The 27,637-nt window shown below is 43.8% G+C and overlaps 1 protein-coding gene across 5 annotated transcripts; it reads left to right on the plus strand.

The window, feature by feature from the left end:
- The first annotated feature begins 8,714 nt into the window (after positions 1-8,714).
- On the plus strand, positions 8,715-27,506 carry kank3 (KN motif and ankyrin repeat domains 3). 5 transcript variants are annotated; one of them, XM_029121438.2, is made up of 12 exons: positions 8,715-8,836; positions 19,104-19,190; positions 20,161-20,332; positions 20,463-22,286; positions 22,409-22,511; positions 22,631-22,843; positions 23,108-23,198; positions 24,244-24,463; positions 24,613-24,755; positions 24,877-25,077; positions 26,389-26,487; positions 27,019-27,506. In XM_029121438.2, the coding sequence occupies exons 3-12, from the start codon at positions 20,296-20,298 to the stop codon at positions 27,076-27,078; spliced, it is 2,991 nt and encodes a 996-aa protein (XP_028977271.2). In that variant the 5' UTR covers positions 8,715-8,836; positions 19,104-19,190; positions 20,161-20,295; the 3' UTR covers positions 27,079-27,506. The 5 variants fall into 5 exon arrangements, with proteins under 5 accessions (XP_028977271.2, XP_028977273.2, XP_028977270.2 ...); XM_029121440.2 differs by having other exon boundaries at positions 20,245-20,332; XM_029121437.2 differs by having other exon boundaries at positions 19,104-20,332.
- The last annotated feature ends 131 nt before the right edge of the window (positions 27,507-27,637 follow it).

The raw sequence follows: 27,637 nt of genomic DNA on the forward strand, positions 1-27,637 counted from the left end.
ATGTGACCAAATGCAAACAATGCCACTGTACACAATACCAGGACACAAATGAATGTACACCCAGTGGAATGTAGATGTGATAAGAAATACCTCAGTATGACTTTACTGCATTAAACTGCATTATCACCCGAACAACAAACATGTTTAAGTTTCCATTTTGGACTTTAGCATTTTTCTTATCTCTCAGTAGGTATGATGTGACAAAACGTACCTTGCATTACAGTACAGAACACTGACATGGTTTTATGACTTATTATAACTGGTAGTTAAGCAGATTAAATTATAACATGGTTCCCTGACATTATAGAATCATTTGCATATATTTTCATCAAAGGTCACATGTTAAATATGTTTTCCAAAGTAGGTAGGGCCTGCTGTCAGTTGTAGTTCAGAGCCTGGAGTTGAATTGCCAGTTGTTCTGCATGTAATGAAACATTACATTCATTACACACAGTTTTAGTGTTACATAGTAGAGAAGCGTTTTTGGAAAATCTGAGTCAGCTAGGAAACAACACAACTATTCCCAATTGGGAATGCTTTCTAATGTCACGCCTTGACTGCTGCAATGTAGTCCTATTTGGGGTGTCTGACAAAGCCCTGGGTGGGCTCCAGTATTTCCAGAAATCTGCTGACAGGGTCCTCACATGCATCCAGCCCTGTGAACACATCACCCCTAAACTGAACCACATTCACTGTGAACACATCACCCCTAAACTGAACCACATTCGCTGTGAACACATCACCCCTAAACTGAACCACATTCACTGTGAACACATCACCCCTAAACTGAACCACATTCGCTGTGAACACATCACCCCTAAACTGAACCACATTCGCTGTGAACACATCACCCCTAAACTGAACCACATTCACTGTGAACACATCACCCCTAAACTGAACCACATTCACTGTGAACACCACCCCTAAACTGAACCACATTCACTGTGAACACCACCCCTAAACTGAACCACATTCACTGTGAACACCACCCCTAAACTGAACCACATTCACTGTGAACACATCACCCCTACACTGAACCACATTCGCTGTGAACACATCACCCCTAAACTGAACCACATTCGCTGTGAACACATCACTCCTACACTGAACCACATTCGCTGTGAACACATCACCCCTAAACTGAACCACATTCACTGTGAACACATCACCCCTAAACTGAACCACATTCGCTGTGAACACATCACCCCTAAACTGAACCACATTCGCTGTGAACACATCACCCCTAAACTGAACCACATTCACTGTGAACACATCACCCCTAAACTGAACCACATTCACTGTGAACACCACCCCTACACTGAACCACATTCACTGTGAACACATCACCCCTAAACTGAACCACATTCACTGTGAACACCACCCCTAAACTGAACCACATTCACTGTGAACACATCACCCCTACACTGAACCACATTCACTGTGAACACCACCCCTACACTGAACCACATTCACTGTGAACACATCACCCCTACACTGAACCACATTCACTGTGAACACATCACCCCTACATTGAACCACATTCGCTGTGAACACATCACCCCTAAACTGAACCACATTCACTGTGAACACATCACTCCTACACTGAACCACATTAACTGTCATGTTCCACATTAATTGTAACATCCTGCTCCTTATCTACGAAAACCTCATGAACCTTCCCTCTCATACCTCCTCTACATACCCCGTAATCTCTGCTCCTCTGAGCAAAAAAACAAAACAAATACCAGACTCTGCACCATGAGAAACCATGCAGACTCCAAACTCCAGAACTGCCTCCAGCCACCCACACCACCTTCACAGACAGAATCGAAACTGACCTGTTTAGCCTGGTCTTCCCCTCAGTGGAACTTGGTCCTCAGTTAAATGTAGCAAAGCTACATAGTTTTGTTTGATTGCATAACTACTTCTTGTTGTTTTCTATTGCTGTCTTTATGGGTTTCTTGAAAGGTGCTTTAGATCCCATGTTTTGTTGTTGTCCAAGTTTGTCTGTCCTCTAACCACTGCAGACAAATGGACAAGTTAATCCATATCTAAATTTGCTTGGGTCTGCCTGCCATGAGACATGGCAAGACTCCATTCTCACAGGACAAGGGGTTTCCTAGGGAAGGAAAAATAAATAAACGAGTAACTGATAAGATTTTTGACTACTTATTGATGTTTTAATCTAGCTTCTCAGAGAACTGTAGAATGTTTTCTATCTAGGGTGTCATCATGGGCCGCTGAAAGGTGATTAGTCAAAGGTTGACCTCCAGTAAATGTCTGACATTAACCCCAAGGTCTGAACGCATCTGCTAGTAGTTCTCTATCTTGCTGGGGTTTTCTCAGCTGGGGACAACCTCCGACCTGGTGGAAAAGCTGCAACACACTTCCTGGCTCTGTTCCAAGCATCCTCCAATCCACCACAGAGATCAATCTGTCCAGCTGTATTTTTACACTTTTTGTTTTCATTCAGGGCATAGACACAGAACCTAAGAATGCAGACACAGATTATCTACTACAAACCCGATTCCAAAAAGGTTGGGACACTGTACAAATTGTGAGTAAAAAAGGAATGGAATAATTTACAAATCTCATAAACTTATATTTAATTCACAATAGAATATAGATAACATATCGAATGTTGAAAGTGAGACATTTTATAATGTCATGCCAAATATTGGCTCATTTTGGATTTCATGAGAGCTACACATTCCAAAAAGGTTGGGACAGGCAGCAATAAGAGGCCGGAAAAGTTAAATGTACAGATAAGGAACAGCTGGAGGACCAATTTGCTACTTATTATGTCAATTGGCAACATGATTGGGTATAAAAAGAGCCTCTCAGAATGGCAGCGTCTCTCAGAAGTCAAGATGGGCAGAGGATCACCAATTCCCCCAATGCTGCAGCGGAAAATAGTGGAGCAATATCAGAAAGGAGTTTCTCAGAGAAAGATTGCAAAGAGTTTAAAGTTATCATCATCTACAGTGCATAATATCATCCAAAGATTCAGAGAATCTGGAACAATCTCTGTGCGTAAGGGTCAAGGCCGGAAAACCATACTGGATGCCCGTGATCTTCGGGCCCTCAGACGGCACTGCATCACATACAAGAATGATACTGTAATGGAAATCACAACATGGGCTCAGGAATACTTCCAGAAAACATTGTCGGTGAACACAATCCAACGTGCCATTCGCCGTTGCCAGCTAAAATTCTATAGGTCAAAAAAGAAGCTGTATCTAAACAGGATCCAGAAGCGCAGCCGTTTTATCTGGGCCAAGGATCATTTAAAATGGACTGTGGCAAAGTGGAAAAGTGTTCTGTGGTCAGATAATTTTGGAAAACTTGGACGCCATGTCATCCAGACTAAAGAGGACAAGGACAACCCAAGTTGTTATCAGCGCTCAGTTCAGAAGCCTGCATCTCTGATGGTATGGGGTTGCATGAGTGTGTGTGGCATGGGCAGCCTACACATCTGGAAAGGCACCATCAATGCTGACAGTTATATCCAAGTTCTAGAACAACATATGCTCCCATCCAGATGTTGTCTCTTTCAGGGAAGACCTTGCATTTTCCAACATGACAATGCCAGACCACATACTGCATCAGTAACAATGTCATGGCTGCATAGAAGAAGGATCCGGGTACTGAAATGGCCAGCCTGCAGTCCAGATCTTTCACCCATAGAAAACATTTGGCGCATCATAAAGAGGAAGGTGTGACAAAGAAGACCTCAGACAGTTGAGCAACTAGAAGCCTGTATTAGACAAGAATGGGACAACATTCCTATTCATAAACTTGAGCAACTTGTCTCCTCAGTCCCCAGACGTTTGCAGTCTGTTATAAAAAGAAGAGGGGATGTAAACATGACCTTGTTCCAACTTTTTTGAGATGTGTTGATGCCATGAAATTTAAAATCAACTTATTTTCCCCTTAAAGTGATACATTTTCTCAGTTTAAACATTTTATATGTCATCTATGTTGTATTCTGAATAAAATATTGAAATTTGAAACTTCCCCATCATTGCATTCTGTTTTTATTCACAATTGTACAGTGTCCCAACCTTTTTGGAATCGGGTTTGTAGATATTAATCATATTTACTTAACAGAAGAAATCCCTGGAAACAGAAATCCCTGGGGCTCTTAGTCAGAGTGGCCTCCTGTGACACCTAGCCTACATGCATTGTATTACTTAACTGAGAGACATGAACTGCAATTTGCAAGGTACATTTTAAAGTGAGATGTGGCAAAATGTCGAAACTACTTGGACTACTGCCAAGTGATCCATCGCAGACAATCTGCCAGTGGATGTTGTTGTGGTTGACTTTGCGCCAACGTCACGCTGTGCTCGACACTTTCCCCTGGTTCCTTACCAAGGGTCACACTGACCTAACACTCCCTCCTCGTCTTCCTCCCCAGGAGGTGAACACAACAGGACATCACCAGGGGAATCTGATATGCTTTATTATTAGTTATTGTTATTATTAGTCCGTGTTTGTATGCCTGACAGTCCTCTGCAGTGCGACTAACGAATCGTCACTGGCGAACTTTGCAGAAGGTCACCCGGTCGCTTCTCACCCACAGAAACCGACGAGGAAAAACCTCGAAAGTCAAGTACACTAATCATTATGACGATACCTGACAATGTTGCACATACTCAGAGGAACATGGAACCCAACAGTGTTGATGCGACAATAAATGTCAACGTGCAAACTTGGGAGCAACAGTGGGTGATTTCTTTTAACGTTTATTAATCTCTCCCTTAACTGTCTCTGGCTCTATTTATTCCCAATAAGAGGAGAGCTATCTGTGTGCTCAGCCTGAGATCTCCTTTCTCCCACTTTAAGCCGAGGCCTTGCGTGCGCCAAAGCATTATTTGGGCACCTCTGGTCTATTTCCAGAGTGGTCGTGGTCGGTTGACTATAAATCCCTCTACTCGCTGTTACGTGTGGATGGGTCAGTCTGACCAGCCATTGATCAGCGACTGAGTAGAATTTATGCCCTCGACGTGATCAATGTCTGGCAGCACACTGCTGGTTCATCCAAGCTAGGCTATTTTCTATGTGCATTACCCGAGCAAGGAAGCCATTAGAGCTATATCTGTGGCTTAGTCATAGACAATTCCCACTGTCATGCTCCTTTAAAATGGGACAATATTTTCAATTGTGACCACATTTGTACCATACCGGTTTTACAGGTCAGTCGGTAGTGAACGGTAAAACCAATTATTAAGTCTGTGAAATGCACTAACTGCAATGCAACTGTGCCCTCTATTGTTAGGCCATATGGTTACAGCAATGTCCACAGGGAAAACTGGATGACTTGTTGACATGAAACCCTCTCATTTTGCAAAGCCTACACTGTGTTCGTTCTTTAGATTATAGTGCAGCGCACATTTCTTTGAGTAAATCCCTCATTCTCAAGTGACTATGTTTTTGTAACCAGCGCCTAACAGTAAAAGAAAGTGTTGTTTGAAAAACAAAATAACATATGCAGCATCTGTTTCTTTAAATAATAAAAAAAGAAATGTTGGTCAGCAGAAAAGGAAAGCTACAAGCTCAAATAAGATGCTAATTAGAAAGCGAACCCTTTTTCTTGTGTCCTGGTGGTTGCTGCTGCTGTACGTAAACACAAGCACGCACGCACGCACACACACACACAAACACATTTTAAATGTTTGAACTTTATTTTACTGGTGAATGTCCAGTGAGCATTCTACTCAATGCGTCCTCTTTGGGAGCTGATTTGTTCACCATCCACAACATCAAGCGTCTGCTGGAGTGAGTTTAAAGCTTGCCATCTTGGACTCTGGAGCGGTGAAAACGCGTCCTCTGGATAGACAAATCATACAACGCCATCTATCAGTCGGACGGATGAATCTGGGTTTTGCGGATGCTGAGAGAGCGCTACATGGCCGACTGCATAGTTCAAACCATGAAGTTTGGCTGATGAGGATTGATGGTCTGGGGCTGTTTATCGTGGTAAGGGCTGGGCCCATTAGCTCCAGGGAAGGGATTTGTTTAATTCGACAGTGCACAATGACATTCGAGACGATTCTGTGCTTCCAACTTTGTGGCGAGAGTTTGAGCAAAGGCCCTTTTCCTGTTTATGCGATGACCAAGGCCCTGGCCCAAAGTAACTGGCCTGCACTGAACCCTGACCTCAACCCCATCAAACACCTTTGGGATGAAAGCCATTTGCACCAATGCCAGTGTCTGAACTCACCAACGCTTTCGTGGCTGAATGGAGTCAAATGCCTGCCGCAATGCTGCAAGTGGAAAGCCTTCCCAGAAGGGTGGAGACAGTTATAGCAGCAGAAGGGACACCAACTCCATGATGGAAGGAGGTATTCAGCAAGCTGGGCTCCACATACTATATAGGTAGTATGCAGTGCATGTAATTGCCGGAGTCTTGTGATTAATGCAAAGCGGAAAATATCTTTCTGCTAGATAACGTTGGTTCTGTGCTCGCCTACACACTAAGGTGAATTCCTAATGAAATCTGCTACATCACAGTAAAATGTTGGTAATTTGATTCTGTGCCCTATTAGTGTGACCTCAATGTAGCTTGTAATGGGAATACATAAAATGAATTCTCTGTCTTTTTAAACTCAACCCAAAATGACTTGCAATAGGGAAAACAATGTATGAATGCTTTGAAGTTAAAGCCACTCAATCACATGCAATAAAAACATTATGCAACACAGAACTGTTAATATCAAAGCCTTACTGTTCAATGCATTGTCCTTCGTTATGGAGACATGATTGTTAGAAATAGATAGGATTTAACAGAACCTATACTGTACATACAACACTCCAAGAACATCCTTTTCATGTAAATCAAGACTATAATTTCCTGTGCAGATGATACAATTTGTTCTGATTAGTATTGGACAAGCTAATTTCCACAATATTTTTGTTAGCAGAAGCTTTCTTCTGCCTAAAATTCGCTATGCACTAAACTGCTTGAGAGGAAAACATAAGCATTAGACATTTGGTACAAACCCGATTGCAAAAAAGTTGGGACACTGTGAGTAAAAAAAGAATGGAATAATTTACAAATCTCATGAACTTATAATTAATTCACAATAGAATATAGATAACATATCGAATGTTGAAAGTGAGACATTTTGTAATGTCATGCCAAATATTGGCTCATTTTGGATTTCATGCGAGCTACACATTCCAAAAAAGTTGGGACAGGTAGCAATAAGAGGCTGGAAAAGTAAAATGTACAGATAAGGAACAGCTGGAGGATCAATTTGCAACTTATTATGTCAATTGGCAACATGATTGGGTATAAAAAGAGCCTCTCAGAGTGGTAGGGTCTCTCAGAAGTCAAGATGGGCAGAGGATCACCAATTCCCCCAATGCTGCGGCGAAAAATAGTGGAGCAATATCAGAAAGGAGTTTCTCTGAGAAAAAGTTATCATCATCTACAGTGCATAATATCATCCAAAGATTCAGAGAATCTGGAACAATCTCTGTGCGTAAGGGTCAAGGCCGGAAAACCATGATGGATGCCCGTGATTTCGGGCCCTCAGATGGCACTGCATCACATACAGGAATGATACTGTAATGGAAATCACAACATGGGCTCAGGAATACTTCCAGAAAACATTGTCGGTGAACACAATCCAACGTGCCATTCGCCGTTGCCAGCTAAAATTCTATAGGTCAAAAAAGAAGCTGTATCTAAACAGGAAAAAATAAACTGGGACGCCATGTCATCCGGACTAAAGAGGACAAGGACAACCCAAGTTGTTATCAGCGCTCAGTTCAGAAGCCTGCATCTCTGATGGTATGGGGTTGCATGAGTGCGTGTGGCATGGCCAGCCTACACATCTGGAAAGGCACCATCAATGCTGACAGTTATATCCAAGTTCTAGAACAACATATGCTCCCATCCAGATGTTGTCTCTTTCAGGGAAGACCTTGCATTTTCCAACATGACAATGCCAGACCACATACTGCATCAGTAACAATGTCATGGCTGCATAGAAGAAGGATCCGGGTACTGAAATGGCCAGCCTGCAGTCCAGATCTTTCACCCATAGAAAACATTTGGCGCATCATAAAGAGGAAGGTGCGACAAAGAAGACCTAAGACAGTTGAGCAGCTAGAAGCCTGTATTAGACAAGAATGGGACAACATTCCTATTCATAAACTTGAGCAACTTGTCTCCTCAGTCCCCAGACGTTTGCAGTCTGTTATAAAAAGAAGAGAGGATGCCACACAGTGGTAAACATGGCCCAACTTTTTTGAGATGTGTTTATGCCATGAAATTTAAAATCAACGTATTTACCCTTAAAGTGATATATTTTCTCAGTTTAAACATTTGATATGTCATCTATGTTGTATTCTGAATAAAATTTGAAAATTGAAAATTTGAAACTTCCCCATCATTGCATTCTGTTTTTATTCACAATTGTACAGTGTCCCAACTTTTTTGGAATCGGGTTTGTACAAGAATCGGCCAATTACAGATTAACATTAACTTTTTTTAATAATGATGCAAGTAATATGTCTAAAAACGCTTATATATATATATATATATATACACTATTTAGAAACGTCATATTTTATGTCCATGAAAAGTACAAGCATCACTGCCGATCACCACCCTTTCTGTATCCTACTGCTTCTATTGGCTATATATCCTATTCCTCCGATTGGATGATTCCCTTGTCTATCAATGACTCATAAACCGTTTGAAGAGTTGGATAGCGCAAGGGGTGGCATGTTTTTCCTTCCTCCCTAACTTTATTACTTTATCCCAAGAATGCGCGCAGAAGTTGGAGTGAAAGTTAAAAGAAAGCTATAGAAAGTCTGAAAGGTAAGACGAACTCCATTGTTACATTATTGAATGCAATAATTTTAACGGTATTCTATCTAGATTTACTCAACATTTGTGTGAAAGGAAACGGGTACAGGTAATTTTGCCGCTTAACTGTATGGAACCATGCCTTATATATTTTTTCTATTACTTAGGTGTTGTACATAAACTTATTGTGTGAGCTTTTGATTAAGAGCGCTGAAGCGAATGCTTAGATTGTTCTGGGTGTTCCCTTTCATTATGAAACCCGTCATATCTCTACGAAAAAAAAGAAATCTGTTGAGTTCTGGTCTGAAAAAGCTGTTGTCGAACCATCTGTCAGTGTTAAAATATCTGCTACATGTCCCCCCCATATCATGTTGTGCTTTTACTTTCCTTATATACTGTTCAGTTAGCACAATGCATAGCCTACACATAAGTGCAATTATATGTGGAAAAATAAAGGATATTAAAATGTCCACCAATACCCTCCGAAAAGCCCAAAACTGGGCTTAGCGCATCAACGATTGTTTGAACAGATAACTTGTACAGTTTTTTGGAGTTATTTTAGTCCTTAGCTGAGAATTGTCACACCCGATGCAACAATCATAGTTAAACTATTAGTAGATTCATAGGCTACTGCGTAGAATTACGTTAAAATTGGTTGTAAATCTGTAATGAAGGTGTTACATGAGGTTGAATATCTAATAATTAGTAATGTTATATTTAGACCTGAGAGTGAAACAAAAAATACATTATTTAGACAGGAAATTAGATAAAAATTTTCAAGAGGAAATTCTTTGGAGTTTTAACTAAACAAATTCACTATCTAATAATAGGTCATGATCTGGTATGAAAATACCCCTTGTCAGTGGACAAGTCCCAAATTGTCATCACCCTCTGGGGCACCAGACTATGGTGCTGTCAAATTGTCTTCACTCTATGGAGGACAAGAAGGTAATGTCCTGCCTCACACAAACACACAGTCACATTGCGGTATGGGAATAAATGAATGAATGAATGAATGAATCACGGCTTTGTGGAATCAACTTGTTATGATCACAATTGATTCTCATCGGGTGGGTTGAGACATGGCCAGTCCTGCACGGTAATTGTTAACCATCTACATGTTGTCCGTCATGTGACCCTATTCTTTAAGGTGGCTTACTGCCAGTTTGACTCCCTGGTCCGTGTTGTTTAGGATGACTCAGCCACCGAATTATTATTGAATCAGGAATAAGAGTTCACCCGCTGAGAACCATAATACATTTTAAGGTACTGTAGATTGTAAGATTAAAATAATGTTCTGGGGATCTACTAGAACATTCAGTGTCATGAAAATAACACTAAAGTCATTTAAAAAATGTACATATTTTTTCAGAACATAAATGTGATCTACGCAGCCACCACTGTAATTCAGTCTGGACAAGTGTAAATTGAATTTACTTAAACATAAATGAAATGTAAATAAACCTTTGAAATAGAGTACATAATGTTTACAACAAATTACAAATGGCACAGACATATCATGGGACATAAATGGTCCAAGTTAAGCTTGGATGTAAAACTTGGATGTTACACAGAATAAATTATGTTTGAGTAGTAAATACTTTTCCAAACAAGGAGCCTCAACTATAATAGAAAGTAGCATCCCTTAGAAAGTAGCTTCTGAGGTAAAATGTTTTTTTTTCAATTTGTTTCTTCCTTTTTTGATAAGTATGTTGACAGCTCTATATGATATGTGTATTTCTGTTTAAGCATGTGTAGACATGATATCACTGCCTCTGCATTTTTCCTACATAAATCTATTATCAATGCAGTGCTTTTCAAACCTTTCATGAAAGCAATTTTACCTGACGAGATCCATTTGAAACCCCCCAACATTTTAGAAAAACACATATGGTACTTGCTTTTGTAGACAACCCTATAAACAGCTTTATAGCAACAGAAACATCCTCCTATCCAAGACCATGTTGCTGTTGAATATAAAATAAGAGTCATTCACTTAGATGTCTGACTGAAACGCAATGTGGATGAAAAACAGAAAGGTTAAAGGCTTCAGTAGGAGAATAATTAGCCCTTCTCAGATTGACAGTTCTTGCTCATGGCTGTTTTCAGCCTATCCAAGGAGTAGTGTTTGATGTCTTGTTCTGCTGTATGTATATATATATGTATATATATATGTGTGTTCAGATTCGTTGTAGCAAATCACAACAGTTGTGGATGTTGCACTGTAGTGTGTGAAGCGTTCAACAATATTGATGAGCTCACAGGGGATATGGTGGGTCCCTGCAACGATACACTTTGGTATGGCTTACAGGGTCTTCAAAAATAGAACCACCATAAATGTAGTGAAGCGTGTTGTGGGGTCGTTGACACTGCCTGACGCTGTCTGACTGTCTGGGCGTCTCAGAAAATATCAACATCAAGACTGAGGGCCAAGTGGATTCTGTAATTTATTGAGGTGGAGTTCTGCTTTCAACTGATAATCTGTTCTCACTCACGAGGTTGGTTGAAGATAAAACATTTGTAAAAAAAAAGAAATGTTGTCATGGTAACACTTTTGGTTTCTTTTCCCTTGTGTTCCCATTGCTTTCCATGCACCGTTAAAATGCAATCCACAGAGAAATATCGTAATTGTTTGTTTGAGTTGGACTTTCAGCTCAGTCTCTGAGAATACTGGATGTTTGACCGTTGAGTGAACAGTAGCATAACAATCAGCCTTGATCAAGGCCTTGCATGACTTTGATATCTGCATCCCTGTGGTTAAGTTAAGCTCCATCTCAAATAAGGTTTCTTATGTTGCGTCATTCCCTTGGGCCGACATATATATTGTGGTTGATTATGCAAATGCCACTGATGGTTCCCTGTGGTTCATTTAACAGCATCTGGGTTTGATTCCAATGGGGGCCCAGTATAAATATATGGATCAGCAAGAAAATATATTCACTTGCTACTACTCTGGATGAGAATGTCTGCTAAAATACTTGTATGTAAATATTCTAGGGATAAAGGCATCCTCTGACATCTTGGTGAACTGTTCTTGAAAAAATATTATTTTTAAGTTACAGGAACAAGTTTTGCAAGGTACAAATTATGTTAACATCTCTTAGAAAGTTCAAGCATTTTACAGGCAGCAATTAACAATAAGTGTTAAGGGGGTAACCTAATTGTCAAGGCCTTTAATTAACCAAGTTTCACAAAAACAGTCTACAGAACTAGACTGTTTTTGTGAAAACAAACATTCTCTGGCTGCATGTGGCCAACTCAGGGATTGTCAGGGATCTCTCCAGGTGAGATTTGATAAGCATGAAAAGGAACACTGCTCAATGGATTGCACTGCAACCCTGAGTTAATAACATTTGGTTGGCTATTAAAGTCTTTGTTACACTATGAACAGTGTGAGAAATGCTAAATGAAAAATTTGCTACAAATAGCTATGTCTACTCTAACCTGGTTCTGGAGGACAAAGGCTTATTGAATGCTTAGCACAATCAGCTGCTTCTCACAGAAAAAACACTATTTACCCCAGGCTAATTTAGGAAACATTTGATGCACGTCCTAAAGCCGTAGTCACCGAAATCCTCTGCCGTATTCATTTTAGTTATTCCCAGTGGAAGACCTGTTTGACATCAAGATGTTAGCTAATCGTCAGTATTTCTTTTATACAGACTAAAATGCCCTGTAGCTTTCTTTTGGTTATGGTGACAGATCCTACATTTGTGGGTTATTTCAGCATGGCGGAGCAACATATCCGGAGTGTCTGTGTGTGTCCCAGGTCACATTATGCCCACGTGTTTATTCTTTAGGACACACAATCTCTGTTCTACTCATAGATGATAGGCTGCTCTGGAGTATTTTATAGTTAGGGCAAGGGTACATTAATGTCTGAATTATGAAATGGTTTGGTATCTACCGTGGGATGATTTGGCATCTACTGTGGGATGATTTAGTATCTACCCATGGGATGATTTGGTATCTACTGTGGGATGATTTGGTATCAACTGTGGGGTGATTTGGTATCAACCGTGGGATGGTTTGGTATCTACCATGGGATGATTTGGTATCTATTGTGGGATGGTTTGGTATCTGCTGTCGGATGGACTAATGAATGCCATTTTGTGTCTCGGTTTGGCAGAAGTTGCTAATTAGCATTACCACAATTTCTAATAGAGTATGTGCAATGACTGGACATCTAAAGGAATTCCTATTCACATCCTGTCTCTGTTTTAGCACTCACTCTAAAATAATGGTGGAAACAGACACATAAAAATGGCTTCCACTAAATTATTTTACTCTGGGAAAGTAGATAAAGGGCTTCCTTGCCAAAATCTCAAAATATGTCTTTAACTGGGTTGAAGAATATGGTGCCTGGGTATACAAACCTGAATTATCTCTTTAAGTAGGTTAAGGGGTTTGGTGCCTGGATATACAAACCTGAATTATCTCTTTAAGTAGGTTAAGGGGTTTGGTATCTGATATACAAACCAGAATTATCTCTTTAAGTAGGTTATGGGGTTTTGTCCCTGGATATATATAACTGAATTCTCTCTTAAAGTAGGTTAAGAGGTTTGGTGCCTGGGTGTATATAATTTTATATTTTCGTTTTATATATATTTTTTTTAGTCTTTTAGCTGTAGAAAATAAGTTTTTCCAATGACAACTTTTGAAGCCACAGATTCTCCAGCTGTTTGTACCATACTCCTATAACTTGAGTCAAAGAAATGTTGGTGAATAAGTGTAATTTTCACCAGTAAAGAAAATAACAGCCATCTGGTCTTTTAACTCGAGGTACAGTGTGATAATCAAACATCAGAAGGCTTCAATTGCTACTTTTGTGGAGGATACAAATGACTTGTCTCACCCGGGCCTCTGTAAAATAGTGCCTTTTCAGTTGGGAAGTTACAGACATTTACAGAATATGCTGATCTGTTGTTGCACAGCAAAAACAACAACTATAAATGTATTCTTGGACTGTGGATTGTCAGACAACTGTATTTTGTCTCTGAAGGGTTGATTTGTTTATTTCTAAGAATTGCTTTGTTTCTGGGTGGGGCTGCTTTTGGTGGTATAGGTGTTCCATTGTGGGCTGTGACTGTTTCAAACCTCGAGGACGTGGAGGCTGTGGAGGCTGTGTTGGATGGGAAAAGACAGCAATGCCAAATGGCCCAAGATCTTTGTTTCCAGAAACCTAGACATAAACTATGCTGCTATTACACATTATTTAACGTGACCCCTCCAAGGCCAGCCACATAATTCTCACAATCCTCATGACAGTGTAACAGTCTGAAAATATTATAGTTTAAAAAGTAAAGTAGTTTATACCGTAACTAAGTTTGAAGCCGAAAAATCACCACCACCATGACATCAAAGTGTCACAGGGGTGGTGAGGCTGGTGAGGCTGGTGAGGCTGGTCCTCTCAAAGAACAGCACAGAAAACAACAAATGGCACATCGCCAGCCAAGAATTGTGCATAACACCTAACACAAACAATGAACCACAACTCAAATGACCAAAGGGGCAACTTAAATAGGAGCCCCAATTAGAGACAACGCAGGGTAACTGCCTCTAATTGGGGACCAACAAAACTGAAGAGCAGAGATGCCTAGAGGCACCTCTGCTGTCAGGCCCTGACTCTAACCCCCAGGCATACTGAGATGCCTAGAGGCCCCCTGCGGTCAGGAACTGACACAAAGTAAATCCATCCCATTTCAAAACATTTTAGGTATTGCCAGATAGGCAGCATTGATGTAGACCAGTGTTTATGAACCCTGCCCTGTATCACACCTGATTCAAATGATCAGCTCATTGTCAAGTCCTTGAAGATCAGGTGTGTTAGGGCAGGGAGAGATCTAAAACAGTCAGGGCAGGGTGCCTCCAGGAGCAGGGTTGAGAAACACTGATGTAGACAGTTATTCTAGCAGTTTTCCAAGAATAGTTTTTGTTGTTAATGTTACCTAGATTTTATCTTGTCCCAGTATATCACCTTTCATATGTACCTCTGTGATTTTTGACTTTTACATAATCCTGTTTTGAATTGTTTGGACTCCCACCATTGTATCACGTGTTCTGCGAAGATGTTCTCCATGTTGGATGGAACGTTGAGCAAAAACGGTAGTTAATTGGGAGCTTATACAATGCGACCTCTCATCTCCATTTGGCAGGACTATGGCACTCATTCTGATCCACTCTTTCCCCCGGTGACAGTACATCCAGTGTATGACGGAATATCTCACAATTTCCGTTTTCCACGAGGCCTAAACGTCAAACCATTTTAAGAAGAGAGCGAGCAGCACATTGAGATCATTGTGAAAACGTCTTGCAAATATCTCTGCTATGACTCTCTGGAGGCCAGCATGGTGTCTGGATGGAAGAGTGGGTCTAGTCAGAATGGGTTTTGTACTTCCCAAACACCCACTGAAGCCATGCACTTCCCCAATGCCTGACTGAACCCGACTTTGTGACATTTTGAACCCTGTGGGGACAGAAAGGGAGAGTGAGGGGGTAGGGGAATGGGAGGTTGGACAAGGAACAAGGAGTGCTCAGAAAACGGGTGCAAACGGCTTCACCACCAAGGTGGCATATAATGCCTTATTGTGGGGCTTGAATGTGGCTGATTGTGTTGGGATGTGACCCGGGGGGGGGGGGGGGGGGGGGGGCATGTGATGTTTCAGACCCAAGTTGATATTTAAAAGATTGGATTCTAGTTCCGATGCATGTCTCAGGTTGACTAATGAATCTCCTCTGTGAGGGCTGAAGCCTGACTCGGAACTGCGCTTTTCGCGAAATGCCCCATCCGACATCAAAGCAGGATCCACCAGACGTAGTTACGGGTGAAATGCTGCCCCGTAGTACAGTACCTGAGGAAACATCTGCGTAGGCCCGGGTGTAGGGGTTATTTCCGTGAAACTTCCCAGGCAGTTCATGCTGTGTGCGCACGTTGTATTCCTGAGTTGAACGCCTCTCCGCCTGTTGTGCAAGTCCTGCGTGATGTGTCATGTGACGGGGCGCTTGGATCCCAGGAGGACTGGAGCTCCAGTAGATAAGAGTCACTGTGCGCTCGCATACCCCTGTGGCCTGCGGCGTGTTGGACCTCTTCCTTGTTGATGCATTGATGCGCTGTGTTTGTTCAGCCCCTCGCTTTTGCTCGTCTTGTCCCCCTTTTCCCTCGCAGGAAGCAGCTTTTTGGCCTCAGAGATGGGTTTCCTGGCAGGAGTGGAGCAGCCCCGAGTTCCCACTTTGAGACAATAGGAGGTCCCCCCTGGAGTCCGGGGACGGCTCTCAGACCTGCTTCCCTTCAGGAAACTGCAGATTTATCCCACCAGCTCAGCTTAGACACACAGACTCATACAAGGGGCTCCACACTATGCCTGGGTGTCTTTTTTCTAAATGGTACTTCTCTTACGTTAAGCGGTCCGGTGGGGGAGGTCAACTTGTCGGGTGGGGCGGGCTGGCATGATGGAATATCGTTGACCTTGCCCGAGAAGCCCGGCGTCCAGGCTAATAGTACCTAGCTGCAGTGACTGTCGTTCATCCACAGAGCTACTGACCTTGCTTTTCTCTAGCCAACCAGACCTGCTGTAGACCCCCGGCTTCCGTTGGAGGGGGGAAAGGGAGGTGGTCGGGATGAGGTCACTTTACCAAAACACGGCTCATGTTGTGTAGCCAACAGCTTTTGACCGGGACATTTCCTGTTTAGAAGCAGTGCTGAAACAGTCAGCCTCAGCATTAGATCTTCAGAGAATGCTTGGAAACCTCCACCACTGTAATGATGGTAATGGTAAATAATCACTGTATAAAACAGGCTAACACATCTTAAAAGAAGCCCTCGCCCGCTATTGAATGGCCTATGTGCACTCAATTGTAATTGCTTATTTTGTAGAAGCTTGGCCTCAAATGGTGAAGTAATCCAGTTTGAAGTGAAACCCAAAGAGGGCTTTAGGAAGCTCAGCCCTGGTCCTTCTAGTGGCCGTAGACACTTACTCACAGACATTGGCATTGCTTATCAGTCATTTATGGTATTATAGTTCATGATCTGCAAGATCTCGACAACTTCATAGATATTGTATTCATGACTGTCTGACAGTCAAAATTTTTTTTTGGTGTGTGTGTTTGTGAGAGACATGACTCTGGCTTCCTACTAGTGAGCATGAGGGGTGCAGAAGAATGTTGACCCCCCAACCCCCCCCCCCCGAACCAGGGAGTGTGTGTTGCCCTGTAATTTGGTGCCTGTCATCAGGACCTGGAAAAAACATCTTGAACATCTTGAGTGAAGAGAGGGAGGGTGGGAGTTACAGGGGCTTGGCTACGTGTCTGTGTTACACTCCTCTAATCTGAAGAGCAAACATCTAGGGCAAATCTGAGGCACTTGGAATTTGGTGGTTCCTAAACCAGACTTGTGGATTGTTTATTTCAAAACAAGCCTGATCATAGAGGCAGTGAATCTCTGAAACCTTATTAACAAATATCTCTATGGGCCCCTATCACAAGACGTTATTAAACCACTAACTTGTTTTTCAGATAGACCATTCGTTTTTAAAGGAATGTGCCTCTTAAAAGCCCTTTATACTTTGTGAATCAAAGTGTTTTTGATCCTGGCTTGTTAACCCTTGCTTGTTACCATGGTTTCTTCTGAGCTAGTGGCACTGCTGATTTCCTAATCCTTCAAACATGAGGACCTATTCATGCCCAGTTGTTTGGAAGTTGAGATGCAGCGCCTTGACTAATTACACAGATTTTTTTCCATCCACTGTGCTATGGCTAGGCCTTTCAGTTTTTCCCCGACCTGCAGATACAATCCTGGACATAAGACATTTATAGGCGAAAATTATTGTAGGCTTCCCGGTCAGTTATTTTTTTTAAATGGAGTTTAGTAGGCATTCATCTACTTACGGTGTGTTTACATTTTGTTACTTTACAGAGTGGGACTGAAATTGATTTAGTTGTTCATTTCCAAAATACACTTCTATAATACACTTAAAAAATATTCTATAATGTCTGAATGCCTGTTTACCCTGGAATTTATTATAAATATAGTATAGTTGTTACAGTGGTTGGTCTAGGCAAGATAGAAATGACTTTGTTCAGGAATAAACTAGCTTAAGTAATCACCTTGTAGAGTAAATGTAATATCATAACATTTTAAACATGTTTACCCGGTATGTTGACTCGTTTACACCCACAACCCGGGGAATAGTTTCAGGGGGAGGACAGGGGATGAAGGAGCCAGTTGGAAGCTGAGTATCATTGGGAGGCAATCTATGGCAAGACTTGACAAAACTGCTGTCTGTCCATGATCCAGCACTTTGACAGAGCCTGAATAGTTCGTGATATTATCCACTCCGGCGTTACAGAGTATTTTGCAGAACACAGTTGACAAACAACGGTTCACTCTTTCTCACACAACTATAGGTTCAACAGATGTTAGGGGCTGTGAACGCTGTTATTCATATATGGCTCTAGGGCCCCATGAAAATCCCTGTCTAGGGCAACTAAACAGTGACTGGCGGCATGTCTGACTGGCTGAAGCTATCCAGAGGCCCTCAGACCAATCTCCACTTGACTTTACAGGCCAATGGCCAGTGTCTGTGGATGACATTCTCTTGTGATAAGCTCGGGTTTGGTGAGACGGGGAGTGGAGCTGGCTGGAAATACTGGCAATACATTTTAGAATTTTTTTATTTGCTGCCTTACTTAGTATTAGTATAGACTGCACTGCACATATCTTTAATTTGTGTTATGATTTTTCACCTTCATTTTACCATGTAAGCCGGTCGCGACTGAACTCTCTTTTGCATTGACGACCTGCCCAAAGGCATAACAGTACAACACAAAGTAACAGAGTGCTCTGTCACAGTATCAACATTTATTTGCATTGCTTCCCTCGAAATGGTAACGAGATATGTATTTTTAGGTGTTCATTTGTCATATTTGTTATTACAGCTACCTTTAGGGCTACGTGTCCCAGCCTGGTCCATGCTAGCAGGATGTTAAAAGTGTTGCGGTGGAATGTGCCCGAGGCGATAGGGTAGCACATCTGTGTTTGTGGGTTTTTATGTGTGTGTTTGTTTTTAGGGAGTTTTGACCCTGTGTCTTCTATTTCTTAGCCGAGCTGTTTCGAGGGGAGCTCTGAACTCGGTAGATGTCTGCTAGTGCACGTCTGCTGGTGCACGTCTGCTGGTGCACGTGGGCTGGTGCACGTGGGCTGGTGCAAGTGTGATTGAGCATGTGGGCTAGGGCATGCACGCGTGTAGCTGCTCTAAACCTGATGTCTCTCCGTCTCTCTCAGGACTAGACTGCCAGCCAGGGAGGCAAACCCAAACTCCCTGCCGCGGGGTCAAGTCTCCCGCCTGACTCCTCAGACTGTATGACCGGGGTAACCTCAATACATCGGCCAACACCTTCGTCGATTAAAAATAGTAAACACTGTAACGGAACTGAATCCGTTTGGGAACGTGAGGACAGCTGACAATATGGATGTTTATTACAGAGTCAGATCATTTTGAATAACAACAATAATTCTGTGGTTTGGAGAAATAGTTTGGGTTTCTGATCCAGTTGTAATATCTGGCTTGCCTGTATTGGCATCGGTTTCTTGTTGCTTTTGTTGTTTTGTTTCTTGTTCTTTTGTCCTGCATTTATCTGTAGTCTGTGTAAGAATTTCAGACAAACTGCTTGGAGCTATACTGTAGCTGATGTCATGGTTAATCCCCTTCTTGACTTCAACACATCCGAAAGAGAAACCATAGAATTAACCCCTTGTTACCTCTAAAACCTCTTTATTTCCAGTGGAACATCAGGCACCGGGTTTCACAAAGTAAATACATTGCAGAAGCTAAAGCTGTTTCTCTTCACAGGCCCAGACACACAGTAACAGACCTCAGTAACAGAGTAACAATTATAAAATCAATGTTTGTTGTTCTTATTTTTTTAATGAGCATAATTTGTAAAATAAATAATGAAGCACTGCTGCTGTTCTAGAAAAGGTCCGATTCTGGGTTATGAAAGAAATACCATTATACTGTAGTTGTGAAAGCTTTGAAAACCCCACCCCAGACCACTTCAGGGAACTGCTTTCCAACAAGGGGTGGATTCAGAAATGTTGCTAACTCCAGTCTCTCTTTATTTAATTTGCCTAGCAGAGTTTTTAAGCCTTGTGAAAACAAACAGTATGAAGTACTTGAGATCCAATTATAGTAAGAGCTAATTTACCATCAATCGAAAAGCATCAACATGCAACACCCTGAACTATATTATATACATTTGTAAAATCCTTCCATCTATAATGCCTTTGGTTTCTTCACCTCTGGTGAACATTGAAAAATACATACCTGCACTTGTCTCAGTTGTCAGCCATGAGGGCCCCTTCTGTACCCTGAGTCCCTGGGTCCCTTCTGTACCCTGAGTCCCTGGGTCCCTTCTCTACCCAGGTTGCAAGGAGTTTCTTTGGGGGATTCTGCTGAAAGGGACGGTCTGTAACCATGACTCAGTCGCTGCCAGTCAACCCAAAACTGCCTGGTAAGCACATCGCACTAAATTACACTTTCAGTTCCAGCTGGAATTTACCAAGGAATTGTGGGAACAATGAACACTGTCGAGGAAACCAATAGAACGAATAACTGGTATTGAAATTTTTAACGGCCTGCAGATCTGGGCGCACCCTTTCTATACTCCGGCCAGGGGGAGGCAGATCAGCAGGGATCTTATTCGGTCCAGACTCCGTACGGCTTCCAGCTTGACCTGGACTTCCTCAAGTATGTGGAAGAGATAGAGAGCGGCCACCATGTCCGCCGGGCTCCCGCCAGCTCCCGCAGGTCCTCTCGGGGGGTCAAAGCCTCCCAGCGAAGCCCGAGTGTCGGAGGGCGCACCAGTGGCTGGACCTCCACCGAGTCCCTCTCTTCGCCCGCCAGTGAAGATGGTCGCGTGCCCCCACCCCCGCCCCCCCGGAACCGCATCGGCTCCGCTCCCAGCGAGATCCAGTCCCTGTCCCCACTCGCCGTCCTCAACCCCCCGCTCTCTGCCGGCGCCAAAGTGCCACCGCAGCCTCCACTACGTAACCCCAGGGTGGAGAGGACCCTGCTGGAGACCAGCCTGAGACTGCAGCAGGAGCAGAGCCACCAGCTCAGAAATGGCACCCGCTTCCAGCTCTCCGACCCACCGAAGCAAACCCCCAGGGCCGTCCCTGCTCACGCCAGCCAAGCTAGTGGAGCAGCCCCGCTGGAGGGCCAGTCTGGGCACCTGTCCTCCGTCTCCCCCAGTCCGCCTCAGAGCAGCCTAACCAGACCCAGCCCACACACTTCTGGTATCAGCACTCCGGCCTCCAGCGCCGGACTGGCCCCTCTGCCACCCAGCCAGCTGCAGACGGTGAGAGAGCAGATGGCCACTGCCCTGAGGCAACTGAAGGAGATGGAGGAGCGAATGAAGGGCGTCCCAGTGCTGGAGAGAGAGGTGGCCAAGCTGCGGGCTGAGAAGGACATGCTCCTGCTGGCTCTGCAGGAGAAGACGTCAGCGATGGACGCAGGAACCCAGAGCCAGGAAAGGCCTCCCCTGTCCCCCAAGAGTCTCAGAGGTCCTATGAGTCCAGTCAAAGTCGGGGAGCTCAAGAAGCTGACGGAAAAGTTCGAAGGCAAGGCGGGGAAAGACGGCGCACATTCTGAGAAGGTTCTGGCGAAGGCTGTGGAGAGGTCTGTGGCGGTCGGGGACGACGTGCCGCTGGACTCCGGGGTCTTCTACTACAGCCTGGGCACCAAGGATGCCTCGGAGGGCACGGACCGGCTGGACGTCTGTGAGAAAGGCGTGGCCACGGAGGTGAGGACCGTACGGGAGGAGGGGGCGCAGGCAGAGGTGGAAACGGAGGAGGCTTCGGTTTGGGTGATGGAGTCCATGCTGGGGCTGAGCAATGACGCCCAGAAAGAGATCGACACCCTACAGGACACCATCAAGTTCCAGCAGGAATCCATCTCGGCACTGGAGAGGCGAATTGGCCAGGCAGACAGGGACCTGGCCGTGTTTGAAGCCCAAGAGGATGAGAGGAAGTCCAAGACAATGGCCGAGAAGGGGGTTCTTGCCAAACCCGACGTGGCTCATGCCCGGGTGGGCACGGACATGTCTACGACGTCCGTGCCAGCTGTACAGCACGTCGCTGTCTCCTGTTACCCTGAGGTGGTCGACACATGCGTTGGTGCGGATTTAAGAGCTGTATGTTCCAACCAGTCCACTCAGACTGACGCGGCGGAGAAGCCTGCAGAAGAGGAGGCGACTCCGGTAGCTCTGGTCAGCACTGGAAGTCAATGGGAGAACATGCATGTGGAGGAGGCTACAGAGCAGAAAGTTCCAGGCACTGCGCTGAAAAGGAGACAGATGACCGTTTCGGAGTACGAGGTCAACCCGGGAGAGGAGACGGTCAGTTTAGCCAGAGGAAAGGGTGGGAATGAGGACCCCAGCGACCTTACAACTTCAACGTCGATTGGAGGTGAGTGCCAATCGAAATGAACAAATCCACAACACCAATACAGCAGGAAAATAAAAACACTGTAGAATTCACAAGAGTAGTATTGGTCGGGTAATTCAGTGTGTCTCTATTGCGGGCCACAGGTTTGTTGAAATCTATCATGAAGAAGAAGGATGGAAGCGGCTTGGGCGAATCACACACCAGTGGCAAGAAGAGCTTGCAGTTTGTCGGCATTCTCAATGGGGGGTAGGTGTCACCATGTCACCAAAGCACGTCCAGCTTAATGTCACGGGGACACCACAAAGGGGCATTTGAAGGAAAGGATGACCAATGTGAAAGATGACTGGGCATTTGCTTCGGTCCAGGTACGAGTCGACGTCCAGTGAAGAGGAGGATGAGGAGGAAGAAGAGGCGAGTTCCTCTGGTGGCAGTGAAGCGGGGAATTGCTCGGACAGTAGTGATGTTGAAGACGCAGAGGCGGCTTTGGAGGAGACATCAGACGAGGAAAGAAACATGAATGTGGAGGACAGTGACAGTGACAACATGGCTGAGGACAGTTCTGATGGAGTGAAAGAGAAGTATGCTTGACTACGAGCGTTTGTCATACACCTCTGTCATTGGTGGCAGGTGCCCTATAGCATGTTTAAAGGGAAGGTGTTATCTCTTAAAGGGCTCAGTGGTTGGTACCACTTTAAGATTGTAGCCAACATGTATTCTAGAAGAAATGGGAATGGGAATTATCGGCAAGATGCTTACGAGAATTACTCAAATGCGTTATACAATAGGAGTCTTATCATATATTAATAGCTTCCCTAACTAATTGTAGTAATCCCTTGTTCCAGGTTTGAGTTGAGTGCAAAAATGCGTGAGGCTTGTCTCATTCTCAAGAACAACTTGAATGATGAGGGAAAAACACTGAAGACTAAAGAAGTGGTGGGTTTCAGCATGTCCCTTTAATTTCTCTATTTCATTATATATTTTAAATGTTGTTATACAAGCAGCTCCTATTGTGTATCTTTGAATACTGGTTAATTTTGTACTTGGCAGTTATTTTTCTAATATTCACTTGCAATTGCTTTTCCTGAAACAGCCCTCTTCAGATCACCCTCACGGTCCAGCTTTCAACAGGAACGTTTTTATTCAACCAATTTTATAATATCAACCTATTAACTGTTGTTATGTTAAAAACAGAATGCCTGTTTTTCTTTTAACTTGGTTGAAAGTTAACGTACCATCCTGGTTTAATGGGAAGAACACCTCTAGTGTGCATGTAAGTTCTGGAGAAATATTCCGCTTCCGCGCTGAGCATTTTTCGTGACTGTAAACCTATTTAGAAGGCCTATTTAAAACAAGTTGTTGTTTCATTATGTTTCAAATTAGATCTACCCAGACGCTTTTCGGCATTATCAATTGTAAATTAAATCTTGTTTATTGAAAACGTTTGGCATGTCCATAGCTCAGACCTAATTAAATTAGACCTAGCCCCGTATCACAGTGAATGCTGTTCTGAACAACATGTTCTTAGCTAGGCTAAGACTGTTTACATACAATGTTTATATCAAACCTACTGCAGGAAAATGAAGACTTGCCTGAATTGGAAGCCTTTTATTTTTTTAAAAGGAGCAAATCAAAAAGATAACTCTGCACACTTCTTTTATTACTCCCTTTTTGTGATTTTATTATGCGAACAATGTTAGGCCCTCAGGTGTTCAACAGGCATTCATATCCACAGAGAGGGTTAAAGGTATCAAATAGGCAGTTCTCAGTGCCATCACTTTCTGTAAGATTAGGTAATAAAACATACATTGTTGTCATACAAAAAAGGATTTCAGTAAGCTTAATTCAATAATTCAGTAAGCTTAATAACAGTAGCTCAGACACAGTTTATAGTAAAGGCAGAGCCTGTGGATCCAGAACGAGTCTGTCTTGAGAATCTTCTCTCAACATCTCATCCTGTGCGACGTCTACTGCCCTGTAGTTGTCTAGCATCCACACCGTCCAGCTGGAATGGTTTCGCGTCTCCAGCGCCAAGATGGCCCAGCCGTCCCGCGTCTCCAACTACCTGATGGCCTTCACAGAAATCTCCTCAGCCCTGCTGGCCCACGTGGTCAACATGACTGACGGCAATGGCAACACAGCCCTGCACTACAGTGTGTCCCACTCCAATTTCGCCGTGGTCAAACTGCTGCTGGACACGGGTGAGCGAAAGGGCCAATTGCCGTCTTGAAGTTTGTTCAACCGTGAATCTCACCAGTTATGACATTTATTTGCCAGGATGTTTCTATTCCCCCAGGTTTCCTCACAGTCTGTGTGTGTGTGTGTGTGTGTGTGTGTGTATTCTGGGCAGGCATGTGTCGTGTAGATAAGCAGAACAAGGCGGGCTACACCGCTATCATGCTGGCGGCTCTCTCGGCCGTGAAAGTGGAGGAGGACATGGTCGTGGTCAGGAAGCTCTTCGGTCGAGGCAACGTGAATGCCAAGGCCAGCCAGGCAAGTCCTCCTCAATCCCTCCCAAATGTGCCCCCCCCCACCCCCCCCACCCCCCCCCCCCCCCCCCCCCCCCCCCGTCAGTACTGCCGCACCGTTCTAACCGGGGCTCCGTTGTGTCCAGGCCGGCCAGACTGCGTTGATGCTAGCCGTCAGCCACGGGCGCCAGGAGATGGTGCGGGCGCTGCTGGACTGCGGCGCAGACGTCAACGTGCAGGATGACGAGGGATCCACGGCGCTCATGTGTGCCAGCGAGCACGGCCGCGCCGAGATCGTCTCGCTGCTCCTGGAGCAGCCGGGCTGCGACATCTCCATCGTGGACAACGTGAGTTACCTAGCCGGCAATCACATGGTGTCCTGATAAGCCCGGCCCACTTCCTGTTTCCATGCTACTTCCTCATCCTCTTTGTCACACTGATCGACAGGAACTATGCAGGTGAAAGCAGGTCCTTTACACAGGCTTTTACCTGATTGTTTTATATAGTTTTATCGACAATTATGCAAATCAAGCATTAGAGCACGGGAGAAGCCACCCTAGACTATTGAAATGCACCCAAAAAGTGAACACATTCAATTCAATATTTCATTTATTTTTGGACACATTAGCACACATGACCTTATTATTTTACACCCTTGTTCACTAGTGTTTTTCTATAGTGTCTTTACAGTGGATTTCTCAGGCTAGTTTAAAGCTCCAGTCCAGATGGATATTTAAGCAAGTTACTGGAGCACAATGAGTTAGCCATGCAGCACATGGATTGGGTTTCAGTAGGACACAGCTGGACTGCAAAGGTATTTGGAAACTATTTCTCTTGTTGCCTGGTGACAATTGGTCACAGCTAATTACAGAGGACTGTAAGAAAGGGAAGTGGATTAAACCATTTCCGGGTTGAAGACCATGACTACTTCCTTACCATTGGGAAACTGCGGGTGCAGGGTTTTGTTCCAGTTAGGTAATCCAATAAAAATGTTGACAGGCACGGTGCTGCCAATTAGGTAAGCTGTCTAAAAACACAGCATTGCAATGCAGTGGCATCATCAGGACCTGTGTTATTATCCTGGTCATGGCAAACCGACCGGGAGTCCGGAAAAGGGTGGTGCAGATTTGCTCGGCACTGTCTCGGGGGACAGATGGCGCGACTGGGTTGCCTCGCCACATCACACTCCAGTGACTCCTCGGGCTTAAGCACAATTGTGGTAGTTATCTAGCGGAGTGCTTTCACCCCGCCCACTTTCTGTTTGAGTGTGCGGTGGGATGAGAAGACTGACGGCATGATGGGTGGTGGCGGGACGACGACGACACACGTTCTGATCTTCAACTCCCCCGGGCCTCACAATCACAAATCTGGTCACCACCAAAAAATACAAATGATAAATAACCAATGCTTAGTTGGTGTGTCTCTTGGCTCCTTGGAAGATAAATCCTGTACATTCACACTCTGCAGTGAAAGATTGCCCACTCCTAGACTGTGTGCAGTGAAGAGATACTGCATATACCATGCCACATACTGTCTTATTGTTTCTAAACTGTGATGAGGCTGTGAATGAGTGGGGAGGAGTCTTATGATTGTCCTGCCTCGGAGGGGTTTATAGCTAAGCCTTCTCTCCCCCCCCCCCCGTGTTCCTTCCTCTCTAGGACGGCAGTAACGCTCTCTCCATCGCCCTGGAGGCCTCTCATAATGACACAGCTGTGCTGCTCTACGCCCACATGAACTACGCCAAGGCCCAGGCCGCTGTGAGTTACCCAGGCCGCTCTGGGGGCAGAGGGGCCTGTCTGGTTTTTATATAACAAACAGCCAGTTAGTCCTTGAATCCAGTACAGGTCAAACTCGCAATCTATCCGTATCGTGTGCGCTATCACTTCTATTTGAACTGTGAAATGTTACCGCCTCGGCCACACTCCAGTGTTTAGTTTGGGTGTGGTATTTGGGCCGCGAGTTGCAATGTCCTGTCTTGACATGTGTAACAGTACTGACCCCTAGAGCATATACAGCTCTATGTACTGTATTAAGTATTTCCAGTGCCCTTCATAAGAACTGGTACAGTACGCATTAAAGAAACGTTTTATTTAACCCCATAGTTGAAAGCTGTGATGGAGACCTGGGTCTCAGTCTCACTGCCCGTTCGATGAAAAAGTAAACAAGAAATATAAAATCACTCCCAGTTCCTATGGAGTTTATTCGTTTATTATCACTAGTTGTTTAGTATGATTTCTGCCTTGGTTTTACTCCGTGTCAGAATGAAAACGGTGTTGCATTTCCTTCAGGGGACGACCAAGACCCGAAGCCCCACTAGTCCTCAAAAGACGTGGCCAGCAGCGGAGTGAAGGGTCACCAAGACGGACAAACAGAACTGGACATGAGCCTTAAATGCGCTCCACTGGAATAACTCGGATATCTGCAGAAATATATATATTTATGTCATGACATATGGCATTCATTTATTTTTTATTGTTAATATTGTTGTTTTCCGTGAATGCTTTAAAACTGTTATTATATACACTACTAATCTGCGTTCACAACACGTCTGACCAGGTCAAAATCGTCAGCATCTATTTTTCTATGATACAATAAAGCAGACCACACATTTATTTGCACTTGTTTGCTGTGTTTAGTTTTAGTCCCCCCAGTCCAGAGTCTAACTGCCTTCTCAAACTTCATGCCAAAATGGTTCAAGTCTGCACTAACTGTCTATGTATTGTATATTCATGTATCTATTTTCATGTAAAACAAAAATAAACATATATTTACATAACATGTTAAGCTTTTTTATACTATTATGCGTTTACAGCAGAAGAGGTCCAGGGGACAAATGCTATTTTAATATTTGTATTATATATTTTTCTGTCAAACACAATGAAGCTGTAAAGGTGAACTTGTTTGAAT

The sequence above is a fragment of the Esox lucius genome, chromosome 8 (assembly GCF_011004845.1).
Source record: "Esox lucius isolate fEsoLuc1 chromosome 8, fEsoLuc1.pri, whole genome shotgun sequence".
Classification (NCBI taxonomy): Eukaryota; Metazoa; Chordata; class Actinopteri; order Esociformes; family Esocidae; genus Esox; species Esox lucius.